Raw genomic sequence first — 26,376 nt, forward strand, 5'->3', positions numbered from 1 at the left:
AACCCAACAAAAATCATGAGTAACGTGACATGGGCATTAAATGTCGATCTCTGCAAGTCCAGCTCTTCAATTTTGAGAGACTTGCATAACTCTTGGCATCTTAACTCTAAATTGCCGAAGCCCTTCTGCAAGTGTCTCTGCCAATTAATTGAAGTCGCCTACTGTGAAACAAAATGTGACAAGGTCTGAATCGAGCCAGGGCAGAAATAATAAATTTCCATAAGTACTTGCACCTACATGTCTTCGATTTAGTCTACTAACTAAAAGCCCAAGAACCCAAGTAGATAAGACACAAAATACGAGCTTCCTGAACGATAACAGTCATGATTCTGAAGCGGATAACGAGCGTATATCCCGTCAAGCTGATTTACTTTAGGAGTGGCGTCCAGGACATGTTGCGTGGCTTTTCCTAGTCACACCTCGTTCCTCTACATCTCGTGTGCCTTATGCCATTCCGACTGCAGCTGACTTCCCATACTGAATGAATTGTGTACCTAGGATAGTAATGTATCGATAATTCGTTTGAGATGAGATGATCAAGTGTGCTATAAACCGCGCTAATCGAGACGCCACGGCGGGACTATTAAACTGCTAGACAGATACAAAACTCATCGCATTGGTAGACTTTCCCTTATTCCATCTGCTGCTGAGCTCTTTTGTATTCATCTCCATAGGAGGTCATTAGCTCATTGCGGTAAACACTTACCTCTTGCTTTAAGCCTGCGTCCAAATCTCAGTTCGGCAGAAGTCAAGGGAGGATTGTTACGAATCGAGTGCGGAGGATACCGATACCGGAGTAATGCATACTGTTCCGCGATGAGGCACATAAGATCTTGCCCAAATTCTATATTGTTCCGCGATGAGGTGCTTGAAATAACTCCCACACCAACGTTTGATGCGGTGCTGTATATCTGAACAGGTTCATATGCTCAAAGCGCTGCTTGCGGCATCCAGAACGTGTACACCAGAAACGTATGAGCGTCCGCCGCTAGTAACAGAAGAGAAAGAAACATTTTCAGGTCGCTCATGTATACGGGTCCGACTTACTCGCAACCTAATGTTCCATGTGTATCCGAGATCACACGAGGGAAAAATGATTCTTCAAATATGGACTGTGATTGTGAGAAAACCGATGTCTGAGTTGATCCAAACTTCTTTACCCCTCTCTCGGAGCTTCTATTGTAGTACTAGTGCCTGGAATCAGAGGGACACCTCCTCGCTCGGAGAAGCTCCATGATGTACTTCTAGGTGACTCGAAGGCAGCTATAGCGGTCGGTAGACAATTGAGACGCCGTTACCGCTGTTAAGGACCTTAAGCTAATGCTTTTGCTCGAGGCGTTAGGTCTTGGGAGGATGGCACGATTTTCATCCGGACAAGGCCAGGCTCTTGGGTTGATTGGGGGTTGAAAGAGTGGTGTATATGCCGACGGACAGATGAGGGCTTAAATTTTCAAAGCTCACGGAGACTCGGACACGGGAGAGACAGAACCTGGAACGTGGGTGAACGCCGAGAAAACATAAAATAATTTGGTCACGTGACTGTGACGCGTCGTGAGTGGCAGCCAATGAGGACGCGTCGTCGCTGCACGTTCGAGGTACTCAGCTGTAATGAGCATCATCCTAGCATGTGCAGTGTGCCAAAGTTTGTCCAACCTGGCCCGAGATCGGCGATTCCATACGCTGCGTCTACCGGCGCAAAAGCCGAAGTGTTCGTATCGGTATCGCTGAAATTGAGCGCCGGGCCATCAAACACTGAAGTATAAATTATAGGTTGCCCTACTTATCTCCCTCTTCCCCTCAGAGACCCGTCCCCCTTTGATCTTTCTCTGTTGTCCTCCAGGTGTTATTCGCGATGGACAGAAGTTACATCTCAGAAAAAGAGTCAAGCCATGGCTCTGTTGGTGCAAAGGGCAACGCTAATGCCTATACACTCGACCAGCGTCGTCGAGCAGCCCTGGCTGATGTCGACAATGCCAAGTTCTCGTTAGTAATCTTCCCCATTAATTTTAAGTATTGAATTTCCTTATAAATCATACTTTCAGACGGTTCCACGCCAAAGTCGTCCTCGTCGCTGGTGTTGGCTTCTTCACTGATGCGTAAGTTGTGGCAGAATTGTGAGAGATATTTGAGGGATTCCTAACGATGTCTACAGATACGATATTTTCGCTGTAAGATAACCTAAGCTAAACCTTACGTCCTGGGAAGGGAAATATTAATCCAGAAAATAGATTAATATCGCGTCGGTGATGCTTGGATACGTGTATGGGAAGGGCCAGGTTCTCTCCACGAATCAAGACTTGGGAGTCAAGGTTGCAGCACCCGTTGGAACTCTCGTTGGCCAACTCCTTTTCGGCTGGCTCGCTGATCTCCTTGGTCGCAAGCGCATGTGTACGTTCTGAGTTACCTTCCGATATTGATGTCTTTGTTAAACAGCTTTATTTTTATTTTTATTTTATTTTATTAGACGGTGTTGAATTGATGATCATTATCGTCGGAACCTTCGCGCAGGCGCTTTCTGGCCATGCACAGGCAGTGAGCATAATTGGTGCCCTGATTGTCTGGCGTTTCTTCGTAAGTCGCAAGTTCGGGTCTATCAGCATGGTGTCTAATTTCTAATTAGATGGGGGTGGGGATCGGAGGAGATTACCCACTGTCTGCGGTCATTGCATCTGAGTTCTCTTCAACAAGAATACGTGGACGCCTTATGACTGCTGTTTTTGCAGCGCAGGGATGGGGAAACTTCAGTAAGTAACTGAAATGTGCAATTACCCGATCAGGAAATTAAAGAATTGTGCCCTCTTCACTTTTTAGCTGCTTGTCTTGTTGCACTTATCATCGTAGTCGCCTTCAAGACTGCTGTCCTTCATGACGACCCAACAAATCTCAAGCATATAGACTATATGTGGCGTCTTCTCATCGGTCTAGGGTGTATACCGGGATGTGTTGCGTTGTACTTCCGACTAACAATTCCTGAGACGCCGCGTTTTACGATGGACGTTGAACGGAATGTGCAGCAAGCCGCATCAGATGTCGAGAACGTGCTTTCCATGGGAAAATTCGTCGTCGACCCAGATGCCGTTGTTGAGCGTGTCGTCGCTCCCAAAGCCTCAAAGAGGGACTTCTCTGCGTACTTCCGGAAATGGGAAAACATGAAGGTCTTGATAGGCTGTGCCTGGAGTTGGTTTGCCCTGGACGTAAGCGGATTATCTCAAATTACATTAGTACCTCTGCTTATATGCACTAAATAGATTGCATTCTATGGTCTCGGTCTCAACTCTTCTATCATTCTGACTGCTATCGGCTTTGGGTCTCCCTCAAAAGAGATCACGGGAACGCAGAAGGTGTACCAAAACCTATACAACATCTGTGTAGGTAACCTCATCCTCTCCGTCGCGGGTCTCATCCCAGGATACTACGCAACCTTCTTATTCATCGACAAATGGGGTCGAAAGCCAATCCAGCTCATGGGCTTCATCCTTCTCACAATCCTCTTCGTCATCATGGGTTTCGCTTACGACAAACTCTCTGCCTCAAGCGGAGGCACTAAAGCATTCACGTTCCTCTACTGCCTTGCAAACTTCTTCCAGAACTTTGGTCCGAACACTACCACGTTCGTCATACCTGGTGAGGCGTTCCCGACGCGTTACAGGAGTACTGCACATGGTATCTCGGCCGCATCCGGTAAACTTGGAGCCATCGTTGCACAGGTCGGCTTCGCACAGATGCGGAACATTGGCGGACCGAACAAGTTCGTTAAGCATATGTAAGCTTCCGGACTTTTTTCTCCTCCTTCGCTTGCCACGTACTGATGAACTAATAATGCCTTGAACTTGGAATGATTTAGTCTCGAGATTTTCGCCTTTTTCATGCTTACGGGTATTTTCTCGACGCTTCTCCTCCCGGAGACGAAGGGTCGTTCTCTCGAAGAGCTTTCAAACGAGAACCAAGAAGGCTTCATCGCTGGCGTCGTTGGCAACAGGCCCGCCGATCGGGAGTCAGAGACCCGCGACGAGAAGCATTAGGGGGCTATACTCTCCACTTCACCTTTACAGCATCCTTTTCTCCAGAGTTACATATTCCTTTCTTTCACCTTGATTTATTGACTGGAGTTTACGATTAGGATCGAGTTCCGATGTTTTCTTTTACCTGTCTGACCTAGCAGATGCTTGATGTATGACGGCTGTAATAATGGATAAATTAATTCATTTTTACCAACCTGCGCAGTTTGCCGTGGTCCAAAATAGATATCCCTTATTAGGACATTGATCAGAGAATTGACACGGGTAAAATGGGATAAAGCTGATGAACAAGGACCACCTTACATGGTTAGGTCAATAAGCACTACAATATAACTGCAGCCTTCCCTTCCCTAGATCTGTCATGCGCGGGACAAAGGCACTTACTTGAATACTTTAAACCTTTTCTCATTGTCCCTCGTACCTTTTTCTACTCGTCTCCGCGGGTTAAGACTTATTCTAAATGATCTGCAGACTGGCAGTTCCGTCTGGCTTTCTCCAAGAGGCATCACTTACTGTGCATCAAGTTGACCGATGGCATCGACTACGAGTTGTTCCCGTTGCGCAAACCACGCGTAGGAACCAGGGGTTGCTTGGCTAAGTGGCTCCAGGTGACGATCCGTGACGATCATGATAGCAGAGCAACAATAAATCCAAATTTTAAATCGCAGAAGCTTACTAGCACCCTGTTTTCTCAGCGATCAACGTAGCCTTGACAGTGCAAACAGGATTTTTCTGTTCTCCCTGGGACATGAACCCGTACGGCCTCGTCGGAGTAAACCGAAAACATTGTTGGTTACTTCACTTTTCATCTACTCTAGAAAAAACAGCCGCGCTCAAGCAGTGTCCAACCAATGAACATATCAATCTCGTGTATCACGCAACGTAGAAGCGGAAAATGTCTGTAATGGGATATCGTCGAGGGGCGAATGATGGTCCTCATCCACGAGCGTGGTACCCGTGGTCGAGCTTCGAAGACGCATAGATCGCAAACCCTCGGTGGTAAGCGACCTGTATGCCCCGCGTAAACGGAGCAGGAGGCGGGCACACAGGATGCTATGTAACACGCCTTGTGTTCTTCATATAAAGCGGTTGCGGTCAGTTTCGACCTTGTGAAAAGAGAAGATGAGTGGAGCGTACAAGATTAGGAACGTCCGCAAATTTCTCTGTAAGTGTAATTAGTACTTGTACAGGGGGTACACTGCGGTCGAAGATAAAAATTTCACCGTTGCGAGTAAGAGGACGAGTAAATTGGCCACGGAAGTCACTTCAGAAGCAATTGTCAAATATTAGTCTGGATATATATGCTCGGTCATCTCTCACCGAGAACGCAAATGTAATAGAAGATGCCTAAAAGAATAGGTCAATTGAACGAAAGTAGCCATTCCATGCGCATCCTACCGTCCTTGACTACTATCTTCAGAATATTAGATATTTTATATCCACCTAAACTGCCTTTTAGTTTCATATACATGGAAGCACTGTATTTACACCGACCAGAACGGAATGCCCGTGTGAGAATGAGTATAAGCATAACTATCAGGAATCGCAGTCAAGGTTGTATTCATGCGGGTGCCGAAGTAATGGAGCGATGCTCACAGGTTTCATGGAATAGGAGAACAAGGTAACAAGCCCAGAAATCTGTGCTAGTGTAGGTCAATAGGCATCCCGAGTCGAATAGCTCCGGAAATGTTGCTAGAGCCACAAATTAAGTAATCATTACATCTGATGAATGGTACGGATGAAATTCGTACTCACCGGTGATGGCAGTGCTGGTTGCACGCATGTTGGCGTAAGTCGACCCCACCACACCCGGCTGCACTTGTTACCCAAAGTTCTGAAGTTTTGCGAACCATTCACTTACCACGTACACCGATAACAGAAGAATCAACATGCGTTTGCTACATGACCATATAGCATATACACGCATGAACAGAACGACTAGACACATGATATGCTCAGTACGAAAGATAAAGAAAAGGTAAAGGACGACGCACCCTCCCCGATAATGAAGGTCAATTGTGCCATCACTAGCAAACTTGCGGGTCAATAAGACGGCTTCTTCCTTCAAGAGCGAGATTCACGCACGAACAGTAGCGACTAGGCTTCGCTTGCATGACTGGTCTGCGGTCAGAACACAATGTCTCATTAGAATGAGAAACAAATCCACACACCTTCCCGTCGCTGACGAGCAGCAGCACTGCAAACAAGAACACAAAGTCCAATTAATGTGGCCTGACGTACGGTACTGCAACGCTGCTTACGATACACCAAAAGGAATGAAGCAACGAAAGCAATGGCCCTATTGAGGAAGTAAATGTATTTTATGAACGACCATCGTGACGGCCATACGAGGCGAATCTAGGAGGACGTGTTGGGCAAGGTCTGAACAACCAAGATTTACCACGTACCTCGTCCTCCAACGTGCAGATATAATCATAAATCTTCGGAAGAGATCAGAAAGGCAAACATAAATCGAAAAACCTTATCCGCCTACGAAGAGTGTCAGTGTTGCGACTATACTATGCAATCAGCACCCGGCTTCACCCCGAAGTCTCAACACATAGACTTGCCTGCAGTATACTTTCAATACAGTTAATTTCTGGTTGAATGCAGGTAATGTTCGCCTTACCCTATAGATGTAAACCTCTTCCGCGGTAGTCCCTAAGTCCAGGAGGTCCGCCAAAGGGAAGGAACTCATGGACAGGCAGATGATGGGCGCAGTGAGGGAATGGGGTGGATCGAGAAGCTTCACTGTCATTGAGGGGAAACCGGTCTATATACGGTCAAACAAACTAAGTTCACGTCCATCTTCTGAACCGAGACCACCGCACCGAAGACAACACGGAAGAGAATAGCACTCTATGATCTCCCACGCAGTCGGAAATGGCGAACACACAAGAGGTACACCAAGACATTCGGTAATTCAAAAATAAAGTCGTTCATGGATTATAGATAGCATGGAGTATAGTTTAGCTGGAGAGATGCTTATTTCCAATCCAGCAGCGCCTAGCACAGAATGCCCTTCAATTAAATAGTATCAGACACGGAGAACAATTCCACGATTCTTTGCGCGGTGATCCTTTCTGTGTTGCGGGTTCTGACATTCACTTTGCTCCCTGATCTTCTTGATCCTTTCATTTTGGTGTATCGCTTAAGTTGAAAGCGCTAAATTTATCGAGGGCTGGGATAAAAGATGAGAGGAGAATTTTTCATCATAGATGTACGAAGACCACCTTACTTCCCGCTTCTGGTTTATTAACTGTGTGGTCGGCTGACAGGCAGGTAGAGACCTGCGAATAAGAAGTGATAAGAAGGGAGGTCAATGTACTCCCGAACTTTGTCTTCGAGTTTCTCATAGCTGGTATGTCCGCATGCCGAGTTGTACCGGAGACTAGTAGGTCTCTTGGAGTTGACACTGCCACAGCAAAGGAAATTGCAACTACAGCCATGTGCCACAGATGTGATTTGTCGTCCTGAGCGGCTGATAACATTAACAGTAACAGTGATGAGCAAAACGAATTATGATGGTAGTTCAGGACTCGTCCCGCTCGCCAGTGATTTATGTAAAGCAGCAATGTACCAACACGTCAATCTGACAGGGCAAGCTTTTCAGTCCAAGTGCATCACGTGCAAACCGTATGAACTGGCTTCGCGGCACGGCAAACCTGCATCAGTCGCACGACCATCTTCTGTGTAATATACCATAGCATACCTATTGATCCACAGTTGAATTTCACATTGTGAGCACAATATTTGTGGGTACATTTGCTTGCAATACAACATGCAGTTGTACAAAAAAGGTGCTTATCGCCTTCCAAGCAATTGCACATAAATTTGGTTTAGTAAAACTCATAAATATCATTGGCATACAGTACATCATGAGTTCTCAACAAATATAACATAGGGAAAATAAGAATAAATAAGTATTAGATAGTAGAATTGCAAACATAGGTTATTTAAAATGTCTTAGCCTAAGTAATTCGTTTAAAATTTATTTAAGCCTTATGTCTGGAAAAAGAGAGGTACAATCCCAAGACTAATGGCTATCTAAGTTAAAGAATGTATACCTACAGTATAAAGCTGTATAGAAAAGAAATCGTAATTTTTTAATAAAATAAAAAGGTCCAACGTATCAGGTAAAATATACTTGTTCTCCTATATTTCGCTGTTTTCTTAATGTCTCGATACAAAGAAAAATAACATGAAAACTAGCCAACCACCAATTTCACCCCTATCAATCCCGTGTATCATGCAAGGTAGAAGCGGAAAACGATTGTAACATAATACCACCGGAACAATGATGTTAATCGTGATCCGTAAGAGTTGTTCTTGAGCTTCGCAAACGTACAGATCGCAAACCCTCGATGGTAAACTAATTATACACACCATGTAATCGGAGTAAGAGGCGGGCACTTAAGATGCTGTGCAATACGCCTTGTGTCCTTCGTGAACAAGAAGGGTTCGGTCTCTACTTTGTGAAAAGGAAAAATGAGCGGAACGTACAAGATCAACAATGTCCGCAAATTTCTTTGCAGGTTGTAATCAGCCATTCATAGGAGGCAGTATCGTCAGAGGTAAAACTGCACCGTTGCGAGTAACAGAACGAGCAAGTTGGCGACAGAACTCCCTTTGGCAGCCATTGTTAAGATCAGTCTGTATACGATTTTTCGGGTCGTCACTCACCGAGGACGCAAATATAATAGAGAACACACACACAAAAAAAAAGAAGAGGGTCAGTCGGTAGGACGAAAACAACCACGCCATGTGTACCCTACCGTCTATAACTATTTCCTCAGAATATTAGCTATGTTATAACCGCCTAGTCTGCTCGTTAGCTTCGCGTGCATAGAAATGCTTCATCACAGAAACACCAACTAGAACGGAATGTCCGCGTGAGGACGAGAAGAAGCATAACTATCAGGGAGCGTAATCAAGCTCGTATTCATGCGGGCGCCGAAGACGTGGAACAATACTCACAGGTTTCATTGAATAGAAGACAAGGTAACAAGCACAGAAATCTGTGCTAGTGTAGATCACTAGGCACCGCGAGTCAAATAGCTCTGGAAACATTACTAATGTCATAGGTTGAGTAAACACTGGACTTGACGCACGGTAGGCGTAGGATGCATACTCACCAGCGACGGCAGTACTGGTTGCACGGAGGTTGGCGTAAGTTGCTCCCACCACACCCGGCTACACTTGTTACAGAAAACTCTGTACTTCTGCGAACCATGCACTTACCGTGTACACCGATAACGAAAGAATCAACATACGCCTACTACAACACCATCCAGAATATACACGCATGAACAGGATGACTGAGAGACGATATGTATAACGTGTGAGATAGATAAATAGCAAGTATCGACTTACTCTCCCCGAGAACAAAGGTTAATTGCGCCATAACTAGTGGATGTGCGAATCAGCGAGAGGCACTTAGGCATCTGGAGTGAGATTCACGTACCAGCGGTTGCAAATAAGCCTGACCTGTACGACTGGCTTACAGCCAGATTACAACGATAGATCAGAATAACGAACGAGTTTCCGCGCACCCCGTCTTCACTGATGACCAACAACACTGTGAGCGATTGCAGGAACCGATCAGCACGGTCGAATGAAAGGTGTTGCGATACCGCTCATGATATACCAGAAAAAAAATGAAGCAAGGAAGGCACTGGGTCTATCGAAGAAGTAAACGTATTTTATGAACGACCACCGCGACGGCCACACAAGACAAATCTACGAGTACATGTTGAGCAAGGTCTGCATGGTCAAACTTCATCACGTATCTCCTCCTCCAAAGTGCAAAAATAACCAAAAATCTTCGGAGGAGATTAGAAATGCAATCATGGGTAGAAATACATTGCTTGCATACGAAGAGAGTTAGGGTTGCGATTGTATCATGTACGATGCAATCAGCACTCCTTTCTTCGACATCACGACATAGACTCGCCTGCAACACACTTTCAACGAAGTTAATCTCTGGTCCAACGCAGATATGCATCACATTACCCTATAAAATGTAGGCGTCTTCCGCAGTAGTCCGTAAACCTGAGAGATTCGTCAGAGGAAAGGAATCCATGGATAAGCAGAGGATGAGCACAGTGAGTGAACGGGGGTGCCATGAGCTTCCTTGCTCCCGAAGGTAAGTCAGTTTATATACGGGAAAACTAAGTCATTGACCGTCTTTGTAGCGGATCACGCCACATCGTAGACAACACGGAGGAGAATAACATTCAGTGATCACCCATACGGTTGGAAATACCGATGCGCAGGAGATACCAAAAAACCTCAGTAATCCAGGAAGTCATGCTCTTGATTGAATATAGTCAGCATTACCCGTAGTTTTACTAGATAAATTATTCTCGAAATGACTGCACCTAACAGAAAAAATTCCTTGGAAACGTCCGCCATTTGAATAGGGCTTCGCAAAGACGAAACGTCCGTGATGCTTTGTGTGATCGTTTGTGGCACAGATTCCGACATTCATTTTATTTCTCGGTCTCGTCGGTCGTTTGAAATCGTTCTGATTTATGCTATAGATTGGATCGCTAAGTCTACTAGGGGCTAGTATGGCAGATGAAAGGAGAAATTTCATCGATGCACGAAGGCTAGCTTATCTCCTCCTTCCCATAACCTGACCTAACTATTCCATTGTGGTTGGCTGATTTGTAGGGAATTAGGGCTGAGAATCTATAAGAGAAGCCTTAATCTTTCAGAGCTAGTAAGTCCAGAAGTCCAGTTGTTCTGGAGCGTGAATCCCTTGAACGTGACAGTGAAGCGCGAAAGAGCACTCTGCACATATAAGTGGTTATAAGAGCCACAAAACATATTTGACCTGTGCAGCCGATATAATGACAGCGTTAGATAGAGAAGAGCAATGAATAGAATGAGTTGAGATTGTAGTTGGCGACGATTCTGCTTGTGAGTGCAGCGCAAGTTGGCAGGCGTCTTTTTCACAACATGAGTGCATCACGTGCATCCCAGATAAATGCTTACTGTAATAAGTAATCTTTCAATAAGGAGTCAGGAGAGCATACAAACAAACAATCTCAACAACAACAATAAGTAAATATTTGCTTGGGCTTGGGAAAGTACATTAGCTGGCTCTTTGATTGCTTATGAAAATAAGTTCTTTAGAGTCAATGTAATATAAAAGTAATATATTAACCTGCTAGAAGAACCTTTCAAATTCTTTAACATAGCTTATCAAAGTAAAGAGGAAATATATATGTACCCGCTGTAAATATTTTAAATGGAATACCAACTCATTATAAAGATGAGTAAACATCAAAACGAGCCAGATGTAGATTACATCCAGCAACATGTCAATCTTGTGCATCATGCAACGTAGAAGCAGAAAGTGTTTGTAACGGAATAACATCGGAGGGATGATCGTTATCTGTTTCAGTTGTACCCGTGGCCCCACTTCGAAAACGCATAGATTGCAAACCCTCGGTAGTAAGCGACCGGTATGCACCGCGCAAACGGAGCAGGAGGCGAGCACAGAAGATGCTATGCAGCACGCCTTGCGTTCTTCGTGTCAAAGGGTGGCTAAGGTCAGTATCAATATTACGAAGCGGAAAAAGAAGTGAAGCGTACAAAATTAGGAACGTCCGCAAATTTTTCTGCAGGCAGTAATTAGTATTTCACAGGGGTGCAGTACCGTCAAAGATGAAAATCTCACCGTTGCGAGTAAGAGAACAAGTAAGTTGGCCACGGACATACCTTCAGCAGCCATTGTTAAGTATTTCTACATGTATATTCAAAGTCGCCGCTCACCAAGAACGCAAATGTAATAGAAAATACCTGAAAAACGAAGGTCATTTTATTGAGAGAAAGTAACCATTTCATGTATGACCTACCGTCCTGCACTATTCTCTTCAAAATCTTGGATATTTTATAGCCACCTAACTTCTCATTAGCTTCGCATGCGTGGAAGCGTTTTATTTATACTGACTAAACCGGAATGCCCGCATGAGGATGAGTACTAGCATAACTATCACGGATCAGCAGTCAAGCTCGTATTCACGCGGGTACCGAGGAAATGGAGTAATGCTCACAAGTTTCATGGAATAGGAGAACGAGGTAACAAGCCCAGAAATCTGTGCTCGTGTAGATCACTAGGCATCCTGAATCAAATAGCTCAGGGAATGTCGCTAACGCCGTAAATTGAGTGAACGCTGGACTCGATGCTCGATAGGGATAAGATGCATACTTACCGGTGATAGCAGTGCTTGTTGCATGGAGGTTGGCATAAGTCGACCCCACCACACCCGGCTAAACTTGTCACCAAAAGTCATGCATTCTGGTACACAGGACACTTACTATGTAAATCAACAACAGGAGAATTAACATGCGCCTGCTACAGCACCAAATGGCATAAACACGCATGAACAGGACGACTGTGCTCGGGATAGATTCAATACGTGAGAAAAAGGAGGCAAGCATCGAACTTACTTTCTCCGATAACGAAGGTCAATTGCCCCATGACTATCATATGTGCGAGTCAACAAGAAGATTTAGGCTTCTAGATCGTGATTCACGTACGAGCTGTGGTGAATAGACTTGGCCTGCATGACTAGTTTATAGTCAGGACACAACAATTGATCAAGATAACTAACGAGATCTTGCGCACCCCTTCATTGATAACAAGCAACACTATCAGCGACCGCAGGAATCATTCAGTACAGCCCGGAGAAAGGTGTTGCAAGGCTGCTCACGATATACAAGAAAAAATGAAGCAAGGAAAGCGCTGGCCCTATTGAGGAAGTAAACGCATTTTATGAACGACCACCGCGACGGCCACACAAGGCGAATCTAGGAATGCACGTTGAGCAAGGTTTAAATAACCGATTGTAACCATTTACCTCGTCCTCTAACGTGCAAAAATAATCGTAAATCTTCAGAAGAGTTCAGAAAGACAGCCACAGATAGAGGAACATTTCTTGCATACAAATAGTGTTAGAGTTGCTGCTGTAGGATGTACGATGCAGTCAGCAATCAACCTCTCCTCCTCCGACGTTACGTCAGCGCTTGCCTGCAATATACTTTCAATGTAGTCAATTACTGGTTCAACGCAGATAACTATCACCTTACCCTATAGACGTGGACTTCCTTTGCGGCAGTCTGTAAGTCCAAGAGGTCCGCGAAAGGAAAGGAATCCATGGATAAGCAGAGGATAGATACGGTGAGGGAATGTGGGGTGCCAAGAGCATCGCTGTTCTCGAGGGTAAGCTAGCCTATATACAGGCGAACTGGGTCTTTGATCATTTCTGTAACAATGACCGCCGCATCGAGGAAACGCGAAAGAGAATAACATTCAGTGATCTCCCACGCAGTTGGAAATGCTGACCCGCAAGAGGACACAAAGCCTTCAGGAATCCGGAAAAACATGGCGTTGGTTGAATATAGTTAGCATGAACTGTGACTTTACTAGAGAGAGACTCCTTGGATATCCAAGAGAAACTAACATAAAGCAGGACCAGAAAAGGCCCGATGTTCGAATAGTGTCGAACGCTGAGAAAGGAACATCTACTCTTTGCTTGGTGATGGTTTGCTGTGGCGCAGATCCTGCCATTTATTTCACTGCGGGGTCTCTCCGGTCATACCAAATCATTTTGATGTAGGTTTAGGATTGAGCGCTACAGTTACCGAGGGCTGGGAGTACAGATGAGAGGTGATTTTTCATCAGATGCACGAAGACCACCATGGTCCCTGCCACTTGTCAGTTCACCGGTAACTCCTTTGTCATCGGCTGAAAGGCGGGGATGCCTTAGGACTGAGAAACCATGAGCGGGGAAGTCAGAGCAGTTCCTTGAGCATTTTCCGCGAGAGCTCTGCTATGAGTCCACTTGTTCAGTTGTCCTAGATCGCGAATTTCTCGAAAGTGACAGTGCAAGAGAAACTCCGTTGATATTAGTGGGTACAACAGTTACGAAGCTGATTTTGTCCTGCGCAGCTGATACAGCGGTAGCATTAAACAGTAAACAATGATGAGCAACATGAATGCAAAATTAGGATGGGTGTTTGATGGCTTGTTCGCCAGCGTCGATTCGGTAGTGCAGGTGTTTTCCGAATTCCGAGAGCATCACGTGCATGCCGGATAGACGTCTTTTTCTTGCAATAAAAGAAGCAGAAGAATCTCAGAGATCAGTAAAAGATTTTCTTTCGTATGAAAATAATTCAGTTGGCTCTTTAATTTTTCTTAATGTAATATTAAAATAAAGGCAATATATTAGCCTATTGAACACATGTTTTAAATAATCTTCTAAGCAAACAAGTCTAAGTAATAGAGAAAATATGCTTTTTGGCCTGATACCCGTGTTCCTTTCCTACCCCTAACAACTCAGTAAAGGGGAAAATGAACGTTAAATTGAGTCAAACACGAATTTCATCCCATGAACATATCAGCCTTGTGTATCATGCAGCGTAGAAGCAGAAAACGTCTGTAACGGAAGACCGTCTGCGGGATAATGATGATGATTGTCTATGACAGTTGTACCTGTGGCCTCACTTTGAAAACGTATAGATCGCATACCCTCGGTGGTAAGTGACCTATATGCGCCGCGCAAACGGAGCAAGAGGCGTGCACATAAGATGCTGTGTAACACGGTTTGTGCCCTTCATATAAGGTGATCGAGGTCAGTCTCAATCTTGCAGAACGAGATACCATTCTAGGAGGGTCCGTAGATTTCTCTATAGATAATGATTCAGTGATTAGTAACTTTACAGGGCGCGTACTGCTCATGGCAGTGAGAATCTTACAGTTGCAAGTAAGAGAACGAGCAAGTTTGCCACAGTACTTCCTTTAGCAGCCAATGTCAAGTACTAGTCTGTGTGAATTTTTCAGGCTGTCGCTCACCAAGGACGCAAATGTAATAGTAAACACCTAGAATAGTGTAAGTTAGTCAGTTAAATGAAAGCAACCATTTCATGTGTATCCTACGGTCTCTGAGTATGATCCCCAAAATATTAGATATTCTACAGCCACCTAAACTGCTCGTTAACTTCGCATGCATAGAAGCGTTCTTTTTGCGCTGACCTGAACGGAATGCCTGTGTGAGAATGAGTACGAGTATAACTATCAGAGACCACAGTCAAGTTTGTATTCATGCGGGCGCCGAAGAAATGAGCAACGCTCACAAGTCTCATGGGATAGGAGAATAAGATAACAAGCCCATTGCATTGTGCTTGTGTAGATCACTAGGCATCCCGAGTCGAACAGCTCTGGAAATGTCGCTAATGCCGTAAAATGAGTAAACATTGGACTTGATTCCCAGTAGGCACAAATTGCATACTCACTGGCGATGGCAGTGCTGGCCGCACGCAAGCCGGCGTAAGCCGATCCCACCACACCCGGCTAAACTTGTCACCAAAAGTCATGCATTCTGGTACACAGGACACTTACTACGTATACCATCAACAGGAGAATTAGCAAGCGCCTGGTGCAGCACCAAATGGCATGTACACGCATGAAAAGGACAACTGGGCCCAAGATAGGTTCAATCTGCGAGATAAAGAAAGACGAGTATCGACGTACTCTCTCCGATGACGAAGGTCAACTGTCCCATCACTAGCGGGTGTGCAAGTCAACGAGAAAAGTTTGGACTACTAGAGCGAGGTCCACGTACGAGCAGTGGCAATTACGCTTGGTCTGCATGACTGGATTGTAGTCAGAACATAACGAGTTATCAGGACAACTAACGAGATTCCGCGCACCTCTTCTTCACTGATGGCTAACAACACTGCGAGCGATTGAAAGAGTCGGTCAGCACGGCCAGATTAAAGACGTTGCAATACTGCTCACGATATACCAGAGAAAACGAAGAAATAAAGGCGCTGGTCCTATTGAGGAAGTAAACGTATTTTATGAACGACCACCGCGACGGCCACACAAGGCGAATCTAGGGATGCGTGTTGAGAAAGGTCTGAATGGTAACCTTAGGTAGAAGATATATGGGTCGCATACACAGAGCGTTAGGCCTGCTACTGTATGATGTACGGTGTAATCAGCAATCAGCCTCTTTCCTCCATATTACGACAGAGACTCGCCCGCAATACACTTTTAACGTGGTTAATTCCTAGTTGAACGCAGATAACTATCACCTTACTCTATAAATGTAGACGTCTTCCGCGGTAGTCTGTAAATCCGGGAGATCCGCCACGGAAAAGGAAACCATGAATAAGCAGAGGATGGACACAGTGAGGGAACGGGAGTGACAATAGTTTCGCTGTTCTCAAGAGAAAGCCAGATTATATACAGGAAAACTAAGTTCTTGACTGCCTATGTAGCGGACACCACCGCATCGTCGACAACATGAAGAGATTGATGCTTAGTGAAATCCCATGCAGTTGGAAATGCCTACACGCAAGAGGAGCACAATAACCATCAGCTATCCAGAAGATCATGTTCTAGAAATCATGACCCGAGAAACTCCCGTCATATGAATGGTGCCCTACACAGAGAAAAACGTCCACTAGTCTTTGCGCGATGATCGTTTGTTGTGACACAGGTTCCACCATTCATTTCACTGCGGGGTCTCTGAAGTCATTTTGAAATTTATTGATGTAGGTTTAGGATTGAAGCGCTACAGGTACCGGAGCTGGGATAACAGATGAGAGGAGACTTTTCATCAGATGCACGAAGGTCACCTTAGTTCTTGCTACCTGTTAGTTCACCGGGTCATTTCTTTGTCGTCGGCTGACAAGCGGGGCCTCAGGACTTAGGAACAATAAGCGGGAAGTCAGAGCAGATCCTTGAGCATTTTCCGAGAGAGAGCTGGTATGAGTCCACTTGTTCAGTTGTTCTGGACCATGAATTTCTCGAAAGTGGCAGTGCAAGAGAAAATGTGAGTCGCGCTCCGTAAATATTAGTGCTTACAAGAGCTAGAAAGCTGATTTAACCTGTGCAACTGATACAGCGACAGCGTTAGACAGTAAACAGTGACGAGCAACATGAAAGCAAAACTGGGATTGGCGTTGGTGGCTTGTTCGCCGAGCGTTCGCGACAGTCGGGCTGTTGGGCGTCTGAGAGTATCACGTGCATGCCAGATGGACACTAATTCACCTCCTTACTTTAGTAATAAGTAATCTTATGGTACAGTAAAGGAAGCATTAAAAGAATGAAATTTAGCAAGACATTTTCCTAGAGATACTTCAGTTGACTCCTGAATTTTTAAATATAATACAAATGTAGCATTTAGGAAGATAAGTATAATACAAAAATAAAGATAATGTATTAGCCTTGGATGCAATTTTCAAATTTTCCTTTCAAACAAATCTAAGTATTTGAGAAAATACACTCTTCTAGCTTGATATTTCTCTTTTCCTATTAACTCAGTACAAGGAGTATATAACCATTAAATCGAGCCAAATACGAATTTTATCTCATGAGTATATCAGCCTTGTGTATCATACAGTGTAGAAGCAGAAAACGCTTGTAATGAAGTACTGTCTGCAGGATGATGATGATGATCGTCTATGACAGTTGTACCCGTGGCCTCACTTTGAAAATGTATAGACTGCGAATGTATAGATCGCATACCCTCGGTGGTAAGTGACCTATATGCGCCGCGCAAACGGAGCAAGAGGCGAGCACATAAGATGCTGTGTAACACGGCTTGTACTCTTCATACAAGGTGATAGAGGTCAGACTCAACATTACGAAGTGGAAAAAGAAGCGAAGATTACACGAATAGAAGCGTCCGCAAGTTTCTCTGCAAGCGGTAATTAGTATTTCACGGCAGTACAGTACTGTCGAAGATGAAAATCTCACTGTTGCGAGTGAGAGAACAAGTATGTTGGCCACGGTCATCCCTTCGCCAGCCATTGTTAAGCATTTTCACATGTATATTCCCAAGCCACTGCTCACCAAGAACACAAATGTAGTAGAAAACACCTGGAAGAATGAAGGTTATTTTGTCGAGAGAAAGGAACCATATCGTGTATATCATACCGTCCTGCACTATTCTCTTCAAAATTTTGGATAATTTATAACCACCTGAACTAATCGTTAGCTTCGCATGTGTGGGCACGTTCTATTTATACTGACTAAAACGGGATGCCCGTGTGAGAATGAGTATTAATATAACTATCAGAGACCGCAGTCAAGATTTTATTCATGCTGGTGCTGAAAAAATGGAGCAACGCTTACAAGATTCATGGAATAGGAGAATAAGATAAGCAATCCAGTCAAGTGTGCCAGTATAGATCACTAGGCATCCCGAGTCGAATAACTCTGGAAATGTTGCTAATGCCGTAAATCGAGTAAATGTTGGACCTGATTCCCGGTAGGCATAAATTTCATACTCACTAGTGATGACAGTCCTGGTGTCATGTAGGATGATGTAAGTCGACCCCACCACACCCAGCTAAACTTGTCACCGAAAGTCATGCATTATGGCACACAGGACACTTACTACGTATACCAACAACAGGAGAATTAGCATGCGCCTGGTGCAGCACCAAATAGCATGTACACGCATGAAAAGAACAACTGGGCCCAAGATAGGTTCAATCTGTGAGATTAAGAAAGACGGATATCGACGTACTCTCTCCGATAACGAAGGTCCACTGTCCCATCACTAGCGGGTGTACAATTCAACGAAAAAAGGTTTGGATCATAGATCGTGATACACTTACGAGCAGTGGTAAATGAGATTGGCCAGCATGACTGGATTGTAATCAGAACACAACGAATTATCAGAATAACTAATAAGATCCTGCGCACCCTTTCTTCACTAATGACCAACAACACTGCGAGCGTTTGAAGGAGTCAGTTAGCAGTGCGCAATGAAAGATAATGTCATTGTTACCCACGATATACTAGACAAAATGAAGCAATAAAGGCGCTGGCCCGATTGAGGAAGTAAACGTATTTTATAAACGACCACCGCGACGGCCACACAAGGCAAATCTAGGAATGCATGAAGAGCGAGGTCTGTATGGTTAAGCTTAATTACATACTTCGTTCTCCAACGTGCAGAAATAATCATATATCTTCAGAAGAGATAAGAAGGGTGATTATAGGTAGAAGAACATTGCCCGCATACGAAGAGTGCTAGAGTCGCGACTGTGCGTCGTGCGGTGCAATCAGCACTCAGCTTCTTTCTCCAATATTACTACAGAGACTTGCCTGCAATATACTTTCAATGCAGTCAATTTCTAGTTCAACGTAGATAATTGTTACCTTACCGTATAAGCGTAGACTTCTTTTGCGGTAGTCTGAAAATCCAAGACATCTGCGAGAGGAAAGGAATCCATGGACAAGCAGAGGATGAGAACAGTGAGGGAATGGGGATGCTGATAGTTTCGTTGTTCCTAATGGTAAGCCAGATTATATACGGAAAAGCTAAGTTCACGACTATCTTTGTAGCAGACACAACCGTATCATCGACACCATAGAGGTGATTGATACTTAAATCATGTCTTAGAAATCATGATCTGAGAACTCTGTTACGATTCTCCACTCTCATACCTTCAGTTCCGAGGGTTCTGCACCCTTCTGTACTGGAACTCAGGACTTCCATCCCTTGGGGGCACTGTCTATGGACTATATGTGTGCTGACTCTTACCACTACCCTTCCTTACTTCATCATTCCATTCCTTTGACCACCCCTTCATTCTTTGTTCCTTCTATAGTCTCTTACCCTTTGTCCATCCCTTCATTCTTTGTACCTTTATCTTTGACATTCCTTTCTTTCATTCTTCATAGCTTATCATTCTTAGTAGCTCATACTCCCTGAGTGCTCTTGTGTAGTTTAGTATATATAGGTGTACAAGATCAGACTAGTCCTGTAGTCTTGATCTTGTCTACTCTAGGTAGTCCTGTACTCTTAGGCTCACTCTATATACTCTACTCTTGTCTCACTCTCTCTCTCTGCCTGTTCTGCAAGTTCTGACTATGTTCTAGTACTTGCATTCTGTATTTCTGTTGTATAGGATAGTTGTAGCCTGGGTCCCCTTACTGAGCCTTTAGGTTCCTTCTACACTGTTGCTGACATCAGATCAAGACTACCTATTACTACCCTACAACTCTCTTATGTTTCAAGCATTAGTACTCACTATTGTATTGATCTCTTTTCTTTGTCCTAACCCTTTTACATTTTTAAATTTTAAACTTTCTAAACCCTTTTAAACTTTTGCCACCCTTCTTCTATTTATTACCTCTTTTAGTTTAGTGCTGATTCCTTTGTAGTGTAAACATAGACCCTCCTACACTGACTGTCACCCCTACTGTCCTACTAGATCAGTAGTTACAAGTAAAACTAGCTTAATATGTACAGACCTCTATCTAAGAGGCTTTTGCTAACTACATACTCTCAGCCCCTTTAGAACCTGTTCTGATTGTTCTAGAAGTTACAACCTGTTCTAGAAAGAAAGTGTATGTAGTCTACCCTTCAGACTTTAATAGGTAGTACTTTAAGGACTTCTAGCACTAAGTTGAACTATACATGGCTACTACTTTGACTAATCTATCCTCAGATCTCAATCATGTCCTATTTATCCTCTCCTTTATAAAGGAAGGTAATACAGCCACCTGGGCTCAGAACTAGATCAAAGACTATTAGATTAGAAGCTTAATCTGACTTCAGAACAATAAGTTGTATTTAGAATTTATGAGGCAGCTCTGTACTTCCTTCATTAATCTGAATAAGAAGTGTAATGTGTAGAACAAGCTTACATCTCTGTAACAGAGCAAACATTCTACTAATACCTTCTTTCAGGAGTTTAATATTCTAGCCTAGAAGGTAGGATTTGTACTCAGGTTTAATAATGTTCTTATTAGAATACTTGAAAAAGCTCTTCACTTAGAACTAGTTAATAAGATCCTTAGAATGATACTAGAACTAGTTACTTATACTGAGTAGAAGACATGTGTCATTTCCTTTGACTAAACTGTAGTCTGAATATATTAAGTCTGTATAAAACACTCACACATGTGTTTAGCTCTAACAGTTCTGAGCCCTCAGATTGATCTGCCTATAATTTGTAATCAATCTGTTCTAATAGACATTAGAGAAGTCTGAAAGTGAGAAGTATACTTTACTTGTAGAAAGTCAGAGCACTAAATTAAGGACTGTCTGTAAAAGTAATAGTACATCTGTCAGGTTATTAGAGTAATAATGAGTAATAAGTAGGATTTGTAGTAAGAAGCCTTTTCTACAAATCTAGAAGCTACCTCAGAACTCTTAGACTCTAACTATGTACTCTAGGATTTTATAGAGGCTTAACAGTAAATACAGTACTGAAGGGTTATGACTCAGATTTTTTAATGGTTACTTTTGATTTAATAGACACTGTAGGATTAAAAGTAAATAAAGTAGAAAAAGCAGAAAAAGTAGAAAAAATAAATTAACAAAATTATTTATTAGAAAGAAAAAAGTCAAAAACAAAAGTAGATAGTTCTCCTATTTCTCCTGATTCTTTTGATTCTTCTCTTTGTACTTCATCTGAGTCTAAATCTGTACAATCCAACTTACCACTTCTACATTCTAAGATCTTAGAATGTTTAGAATACTACTCAGCCTTGTTTACTACTTAGTAGTTTGTCTGTAGTATCAAGTAGGGATAGCCTCAACTAAGTTCACAGCTAAGAACATGAGTCTGTCCTTGTTGAAAGAGAGAGGTTAATAAGGAAATGTTAGTATATATACTTACTCTCTTAGATAATAAGACTGTACAAGCTGTACATTCCTTTCAGAACAAGTAGTAGTTTATCTAAGGACATTCTAGACACTAGCTTTAGATTCCTATCCTCTTAGCTCTCTTCTTAGAATCCCTCAAGATCTGAACAATGACTCTAGTAAACAGTAAATGTACTAGTTTATACATTAATAAAGCTTTTGTGTAGAAACACTACCTCTCTACTTAATACATTCTACTTCTAATCCTAGTATACAATACAGATAGAACCTTAAACTAGAATAGTTAGATTACTGAGTTTGTCCAACTATAGATGACTATTCAGGATTATAAGGAAAGTATTGAGTTCAGAGTTACTAACTTTAGAAAGACAGACATCTTTATTGGATTTGAATGGCTCAAGGCTTACAACCCTACTATTAACTAGTTAGAGTAGACACTTGTGTTCAATCAGTGTTCTAAGTCTTACAACTACCTTACACTACTGTTCTAAGTAGATACAGATGCTTCTAATGTTACTAACAGTTCTAATGAAGGTGACTAGTTGTTCTTCTTCAACTAGGATAGATATATAGATACATATTCTAGTCAAGACAGAACAGAGTCAATCTGAAGGATGTCTGAGACAGAACCAGTCTAGAACCCTCTTAGAACAACTCTACTCTAGAATACACATAGACCCAGCCTGCCAGATTTTGTCTGAGAGTTCTCTAAAGTCTTTAGTAAAGAGGAATTTGACTAACTTCCTAAACACTGTTTTTAGAACTATACAATTAAATTGACTAAGGGTTTCCAACTCAAGGATTGTAAGGTCTACCTACTCAACAGAGACAAGTAGGAGGCACTTAATGAGTTCCTTTAGGAAAATCTTTAGAACAGTCAGATCCAACCCTTAAAGTCTTTTATAGCCTCTCCTTTCTTCTTTGTTAAAAAGAAAGATAGGAAGCTCTACCTAGTTTAGAATTATTATTGTCTTAATAAGGGTACTGTTAAAAACAAGTACCTACTCCTCCTGATTCAGGAGCTTATTAATAAGACACATACATTTAGGGTTTTCACTAAGTTAGACATTCAATAAGAATACAATAATATTCAGATTCAAGACAGAGATGAGTAGAAGACTGTGTTCTAAACTAATTGTAGATTGTACAAACTGACTGTAATGTTCTTTAAACTAACTAACTTGTCTATAACATTCTAGTCATTTATGAATCACATTCTTACAGATCTGATTGACTTAGAGTATGTTGGTGTGTATCTAGATAACATTCTAATCTTCACCCAGACAGTTGAGCACTATTACTAACTAATCTAAACAGTTCTATAATAGCTCTAAGATAATAAACTGTTTCTCTAAGAAATAAAGTACTCTTTTGTATAGAAGTCAGTAGATTATCTAAGCTTTGTAATTAGTGGAGGAGAGGTCTGTATGAATCTAGTAAAGGTAACTGTAGTTTAGAACTGGTTACAACCTTAGAACCTGAAACAGGTCTAAGTGTTTCTTAGGTTTGTAAACTACTACTAATGTTTTATTCAAAACTTTAGTACTATTACTCAGCCCCTTTACAATCTTACTAGCAAAGATGTTCCTTAGTAATAGGAGGATTAGTAGTAGTCTGTGTTTGAGTCCCTAAAGCAGACCATCATTAGTAAGCCTGTATTAGTAGTTCTGACAGTTGTAGACAAGTTCTAAGTTAAAGCCAACTCTTTCAACTTTACAAATAGAGTAGTACTGTCTTAGTTTATTAATAGAAAGTAGTGTCTAATAGTATTCTAATTAGAATCCCTCTTTACAACAGAACAGAACTACCCTATCTATAATAAGGAACTCTTTACAATTGTCTATTCCTTAGAGGAGTAGTGTTAATATTTCCTTAGTACTATACAGAAGTTTGAGATTTAGAGTAATTACCTTAATCTCTAGTACTTCCAAGTACCTTAGAAGCTTAACTACTACTAAGCCTACTAAATGTTAGAACTGTAGAACTACAACTTTGTACTAACCTACAAACTTAGAACACAAATGACAAAAGCTGATTTACTCTTAAGACAAGTAAGTTATAAAAGGGGGGAGAATAATAACAAAAATCTTGTTCTCCTAGACAATTCCTGTTTTGCATCCAAGACAATCTAAGAGATCTGATTTGAATCTAAGGATGTTGACTTTGTCACTTATATATAGTAAGTTCTGAGACACACACAGGACTAGGTTGTAGTAAAACAATTAGAGAAGCAGGTTAGGGATTGGGAGGAGGATAAGGATAGACAGGTTTACTAGAAAGGCTAACTATACATTCTAAAGGATTAGAAACTGTAGAAGGACATTGTTTAAACTTATTATAACAATCTGACTGTAGAACATTTAGGCTGACACAAAACACAGGAACTTATTACTCAGAACTACTAGTAGTCTAGAATGTAGAGAGAAATCCTAAAGTATGTAACTAGTTACAATACATACTAACAGACTAAGGCTTACTAGACAAGGGTTCAGACTCCCTTACATCTACATTAGATTCTAGATCACTCTTAGGAAGAAGTCTTGGTGGACCTGATTAGTAAGCTACCTAAGTCTTAGAGTTACAATACTATCTGTGTGATTGTCAACCAATTCTCTAAGCAAGTCCATACAGTTCCAACCTAAACAGAACTCACTTCTAAAGGTATAGTGTACATCTATTAGAATCATGTCTTCCAGTTGTACAGACTCCCTTAGAAGCTTATTCACAATTGTAGACTGTAATTCAAGTTGAAATTCATATAGGACTTGTATACACTTCTCAGAATTCAAGGGAATGTTACAGTTCTCTACTCTTGTACCTTCAGTTTTAAGGGTTCTACACTCTTCTGTACTAGAACTTAGAACTTCTGTCCCTTAAAAGTACTATCTATAAACTATATGTGTACTAACTCTTACTACTACCCTTCCTTACTTTATTATTCCATTCCCTTAACTACTCCTTTATTCTTTGTTCATTTTATAGTCTCTTACTCTTTGTCCATCCCTTCATTCTTTGTACCTTTATCTTTGACATTCTCTTCTTTCATTCTTTATAGCTTATTATTCTTAGTAGCTCATACTCTCTAAGTACTCTTGTATAGTTTAGTATATATAAGTATACAAGATTAGACTAGTCCTGTAGTCTTGATCTTGTCTACTCTAGGTAGTCCTATACTCTTAGACTTACTCTATATACTCTACTCTTGTCTCACTCTCTCTCTCTGTCTGTTCTGTAAGTTCTAACTATATTCTAGTACTTGTATTCTATATTTCTGTTGTGTAGAATAGTTGTAGCCTGAGTCCCCTTGTTAAGCCTTCAGGTTCCTTTTATACTGTCACTAACATTAGATTAAGACTACTCATTACTACTCTACAACTCTCTTACATTTTGAGTATTAGTACTTACTATTGTGTTAATCTCTTTTCTTTGTCCTAACCCTTTTACATTTTTAAATTTTAAACTTTCTAAACCCTTTTAAACTTTTGCCACCCTTCTTCTATTCATTACCCCTTTTAGTTTAGTACTGATTCCTTTATAGTATAAACATAGATTCTCCTATACTAACTGCCACCCTTACTGTTTTACTAGATTAGTAGTTATGAGTAGAACTAGCTTAATACATACAGACCTCTATCTAAGAGGCCTTTACTAACTACATACCTCTAACCCCTTTAGAACCTGTTCTAATTGTTTTAGAAGTTGTAACCTGTTCTAGAAAGAAAGTGTATGTAGTCTACCCTTTAGACTTTAATAGATAGTACTTTAAGGACTTCTAGTACTAAGTTGAACTATATGTAGCTACTACTTTAACTAATCTATTCTTAGATCTTAATTGTGTCCTATTTGTCCTCTCCTTCATAAAGGAAGGTAATATAGTCATCTAGGCTTAGAACTGGATTGAAGACTATTAAATTAGAAGCCTAATCTGACTTCAGAACAATGAGTTGTATTTAGAATTTATAGGGCAACTCTGTACTTCCTTTATTAATCTGAATGAGAAGTACAATGTGTAGAACAAGCTTGTGTCTCTATAACAGAGTAAACATTCTACTAATGCTTTCTTTCAGGAGTTTAATATTCTAGCCTAGAAGGTAGGATTTGTGCTTAGATTTAATAATGTTCTTATTAGAATACTTGAAAAAGCTCTTCACCTAGAACTAGTTAATAAGATCCTTAGAATGATGCTAGAACTAGTCACTTACACTGAGTAGAAGATGTACACCATTTCCTTCAACTAAGCTATAGTCTGAATGTGTCAAGTCTGTATAGAATACTTGTACATGTGTTTAACTCTAACAGTTCTGAGCCCTTAGATTAATCTGCCTGTAATTTGTAATCAATTTATTCTGATAGACATTAGAGAAGCCTGAAAGTAAGGAGTATACTTTGCTTACAGAAAGTCAGGGTACTAAATTAAGAACTACTTACAGAAGTAACAGTACATCTGTTAGGTTATTAGAGTAATAATGAGTAACAAGTAAGATTTGTAGTAAGAAGCCTTTTCTGTAAATCTGGAAGTCATCTTAGAACTCCTAAACCCTGACTATATACTCTAGGATTTTGTAAAGGCCTAACAGTAAATGTAATACTGAAGAGCTATGACTTAGATTTTTTAATAACTACTTTTGATTCAATAAACACTGTAGAATTAGAAGTAAATAAAACAGAAAAAGTAGAAAAAGTAGAAAAAATAAATTAACAAAATTATT

General features: G+C 41.7%; 4 protein-coding genes across 4 annotated transcripts; 1 reads left to right on the top strand and 3 right to left on the bottom strand.

The window, feature by feature from the left end:
* Window positions 1-1,804: 1,804 nt before the first annotated feature.
* FOMMEDRAFT_117616 (phosphate permease) lies at window positions 1,805-4,650 on the top strand. Its single transcript, XM_007262913.1, has 10 exons — window positions 1,805-1,983; window positions 2,043-2,096; window positions 2,153-2,168; window positions 2,229-2,388; window positions 2,465-2,571; window positions 2,621-2,744; window positions 2,812-3,194; window positions 3,249-3,763; window positions 3,845-4,250; window positions 4,323-4,650. Exons 1-9 carry the CDS (start codon window positions 1,853-1,855, stop codon window positions 4,020-4,022), a joined length of 1,668 nt encoding a protein of 555 aa, XP_007262975.1. The 5' UTR covers window positions 1,805-1,852; the 3' UTR covers window positions 4,023-4,250; window positions 4,323-4,650.
* A 135-nt stretch (window positions 4,651-4,785) lies between these two features.
* FOMMEDRAFT_144642 (uncharacterized protein) lies at window positions 4,786-6,777 on the bottom strand (the record flags this gene model as incomplete). The annotated part of the gene is made up of 17 exons (XM_007262914.1): window positions 4,786-5,093; window positions 5,157-5,182; window positions 5,243-5,283; window positions 5,340-5,366; window positions 5,418-5,462; window positions 5,514-5,552; window positions 5,616-5,711; window positions 5,775-5,832; window positions 5,881-5,957; window positions 6,014-6,046; window positions 6,105-6,135; window positions 6,191-6,216; window positions 6,281-6,377; window positions 6,428-6,460; window positions 6,514-6,533; window positions 6,590-6,599; window positions 6,649-6,777. The coding sequence occupies 17 exons, from the start codon at window positions 6,775-6,777 to the stop codon at window positions 4,880-4,882; spliced, it is 1,002 nt and encodes a 333-aa protein (XP_007262976.1). The 3' UTR covers window positions 4,786-4,879.
* A 4,570-nt stretch (window positions 6,778-11,347) lies between these two features.
* FOMMEDRAFT_152015 (uncharacterized protein) lies at window positions 11,348-13,415 on the bottom strand (the record flags this gene model as incomplete). The annotated part of the gene is made up of 17 exons (XM_007262915.1): window positions 11,348-11,573; window positions 11,622-11,647; window positions 11,707-11,747; window positions 11,802-11,828; window positions 11,885-11,929; window positions 11,980-12,018; window positions 12,083-12,178; window positions 12,242-12,299; window positions 12,348-12,424; window positions 12,480-12,512; window positions 12,570-12,600; window positions 12,658-12,680; window positions 12,743-12,839; window positions 12,890-12,922; window positions 12,976-13,059; window positions 13,119-13,239; window positions 13,270-13,415. The coding sequence occupies 17 exons, from the start codon at window positions 13,413-13,415 to the stop codon at window positions 11,348-11,350; spliced, it is 1,203 nt and encodes a 400-aa protein (XP_007262977.1).
* Window positions 13,416-15,169: 1,754 nt separating this feature from the next.
* Window positions 15,170-23,312, bottom strand: FOMMEDRAFT_152016 (uncharacterized protein; the record flags this gene model as incomplete). The annotated part of the gene is made up of 8 exons (XM_007262916.1): window positions 15,170-15,260; window positions 15,320-15,381; window positions 15,439-15,506; window positions 15,562-15,594; window positions 15,653-15,683; window positions 15,741-15,766; window positions 15,829-15,925; window positions 23,307-23,312. 8 exons carry the CDS (start codon window positions 23,310-23,312, stop codon window positions 15,170-15,172), a joined length of 414 nt encoding a protein of 137 aa, XP_007262978.1.
* Window positions 23,313-26,376: the final 3,064 nt, after the last annotated feature.

Source organism: Fomitiporia mediterranea (genome assembly GCF_000271605.1).
Source record: "Fomitiporia mediterranea MF3/22 unplaced genomic scaffold FOMMEscaffold_2, whole genome shotgun sequence".
In the NCBI taxonomy this organism is placed as follows: Eukaryota; Fungi; Basidiomycota; class Agaricomycetes; order Hymenochaetales; family Hymenochaetaceae; genus Fomitiporia; species Fomitiporia mediterranea.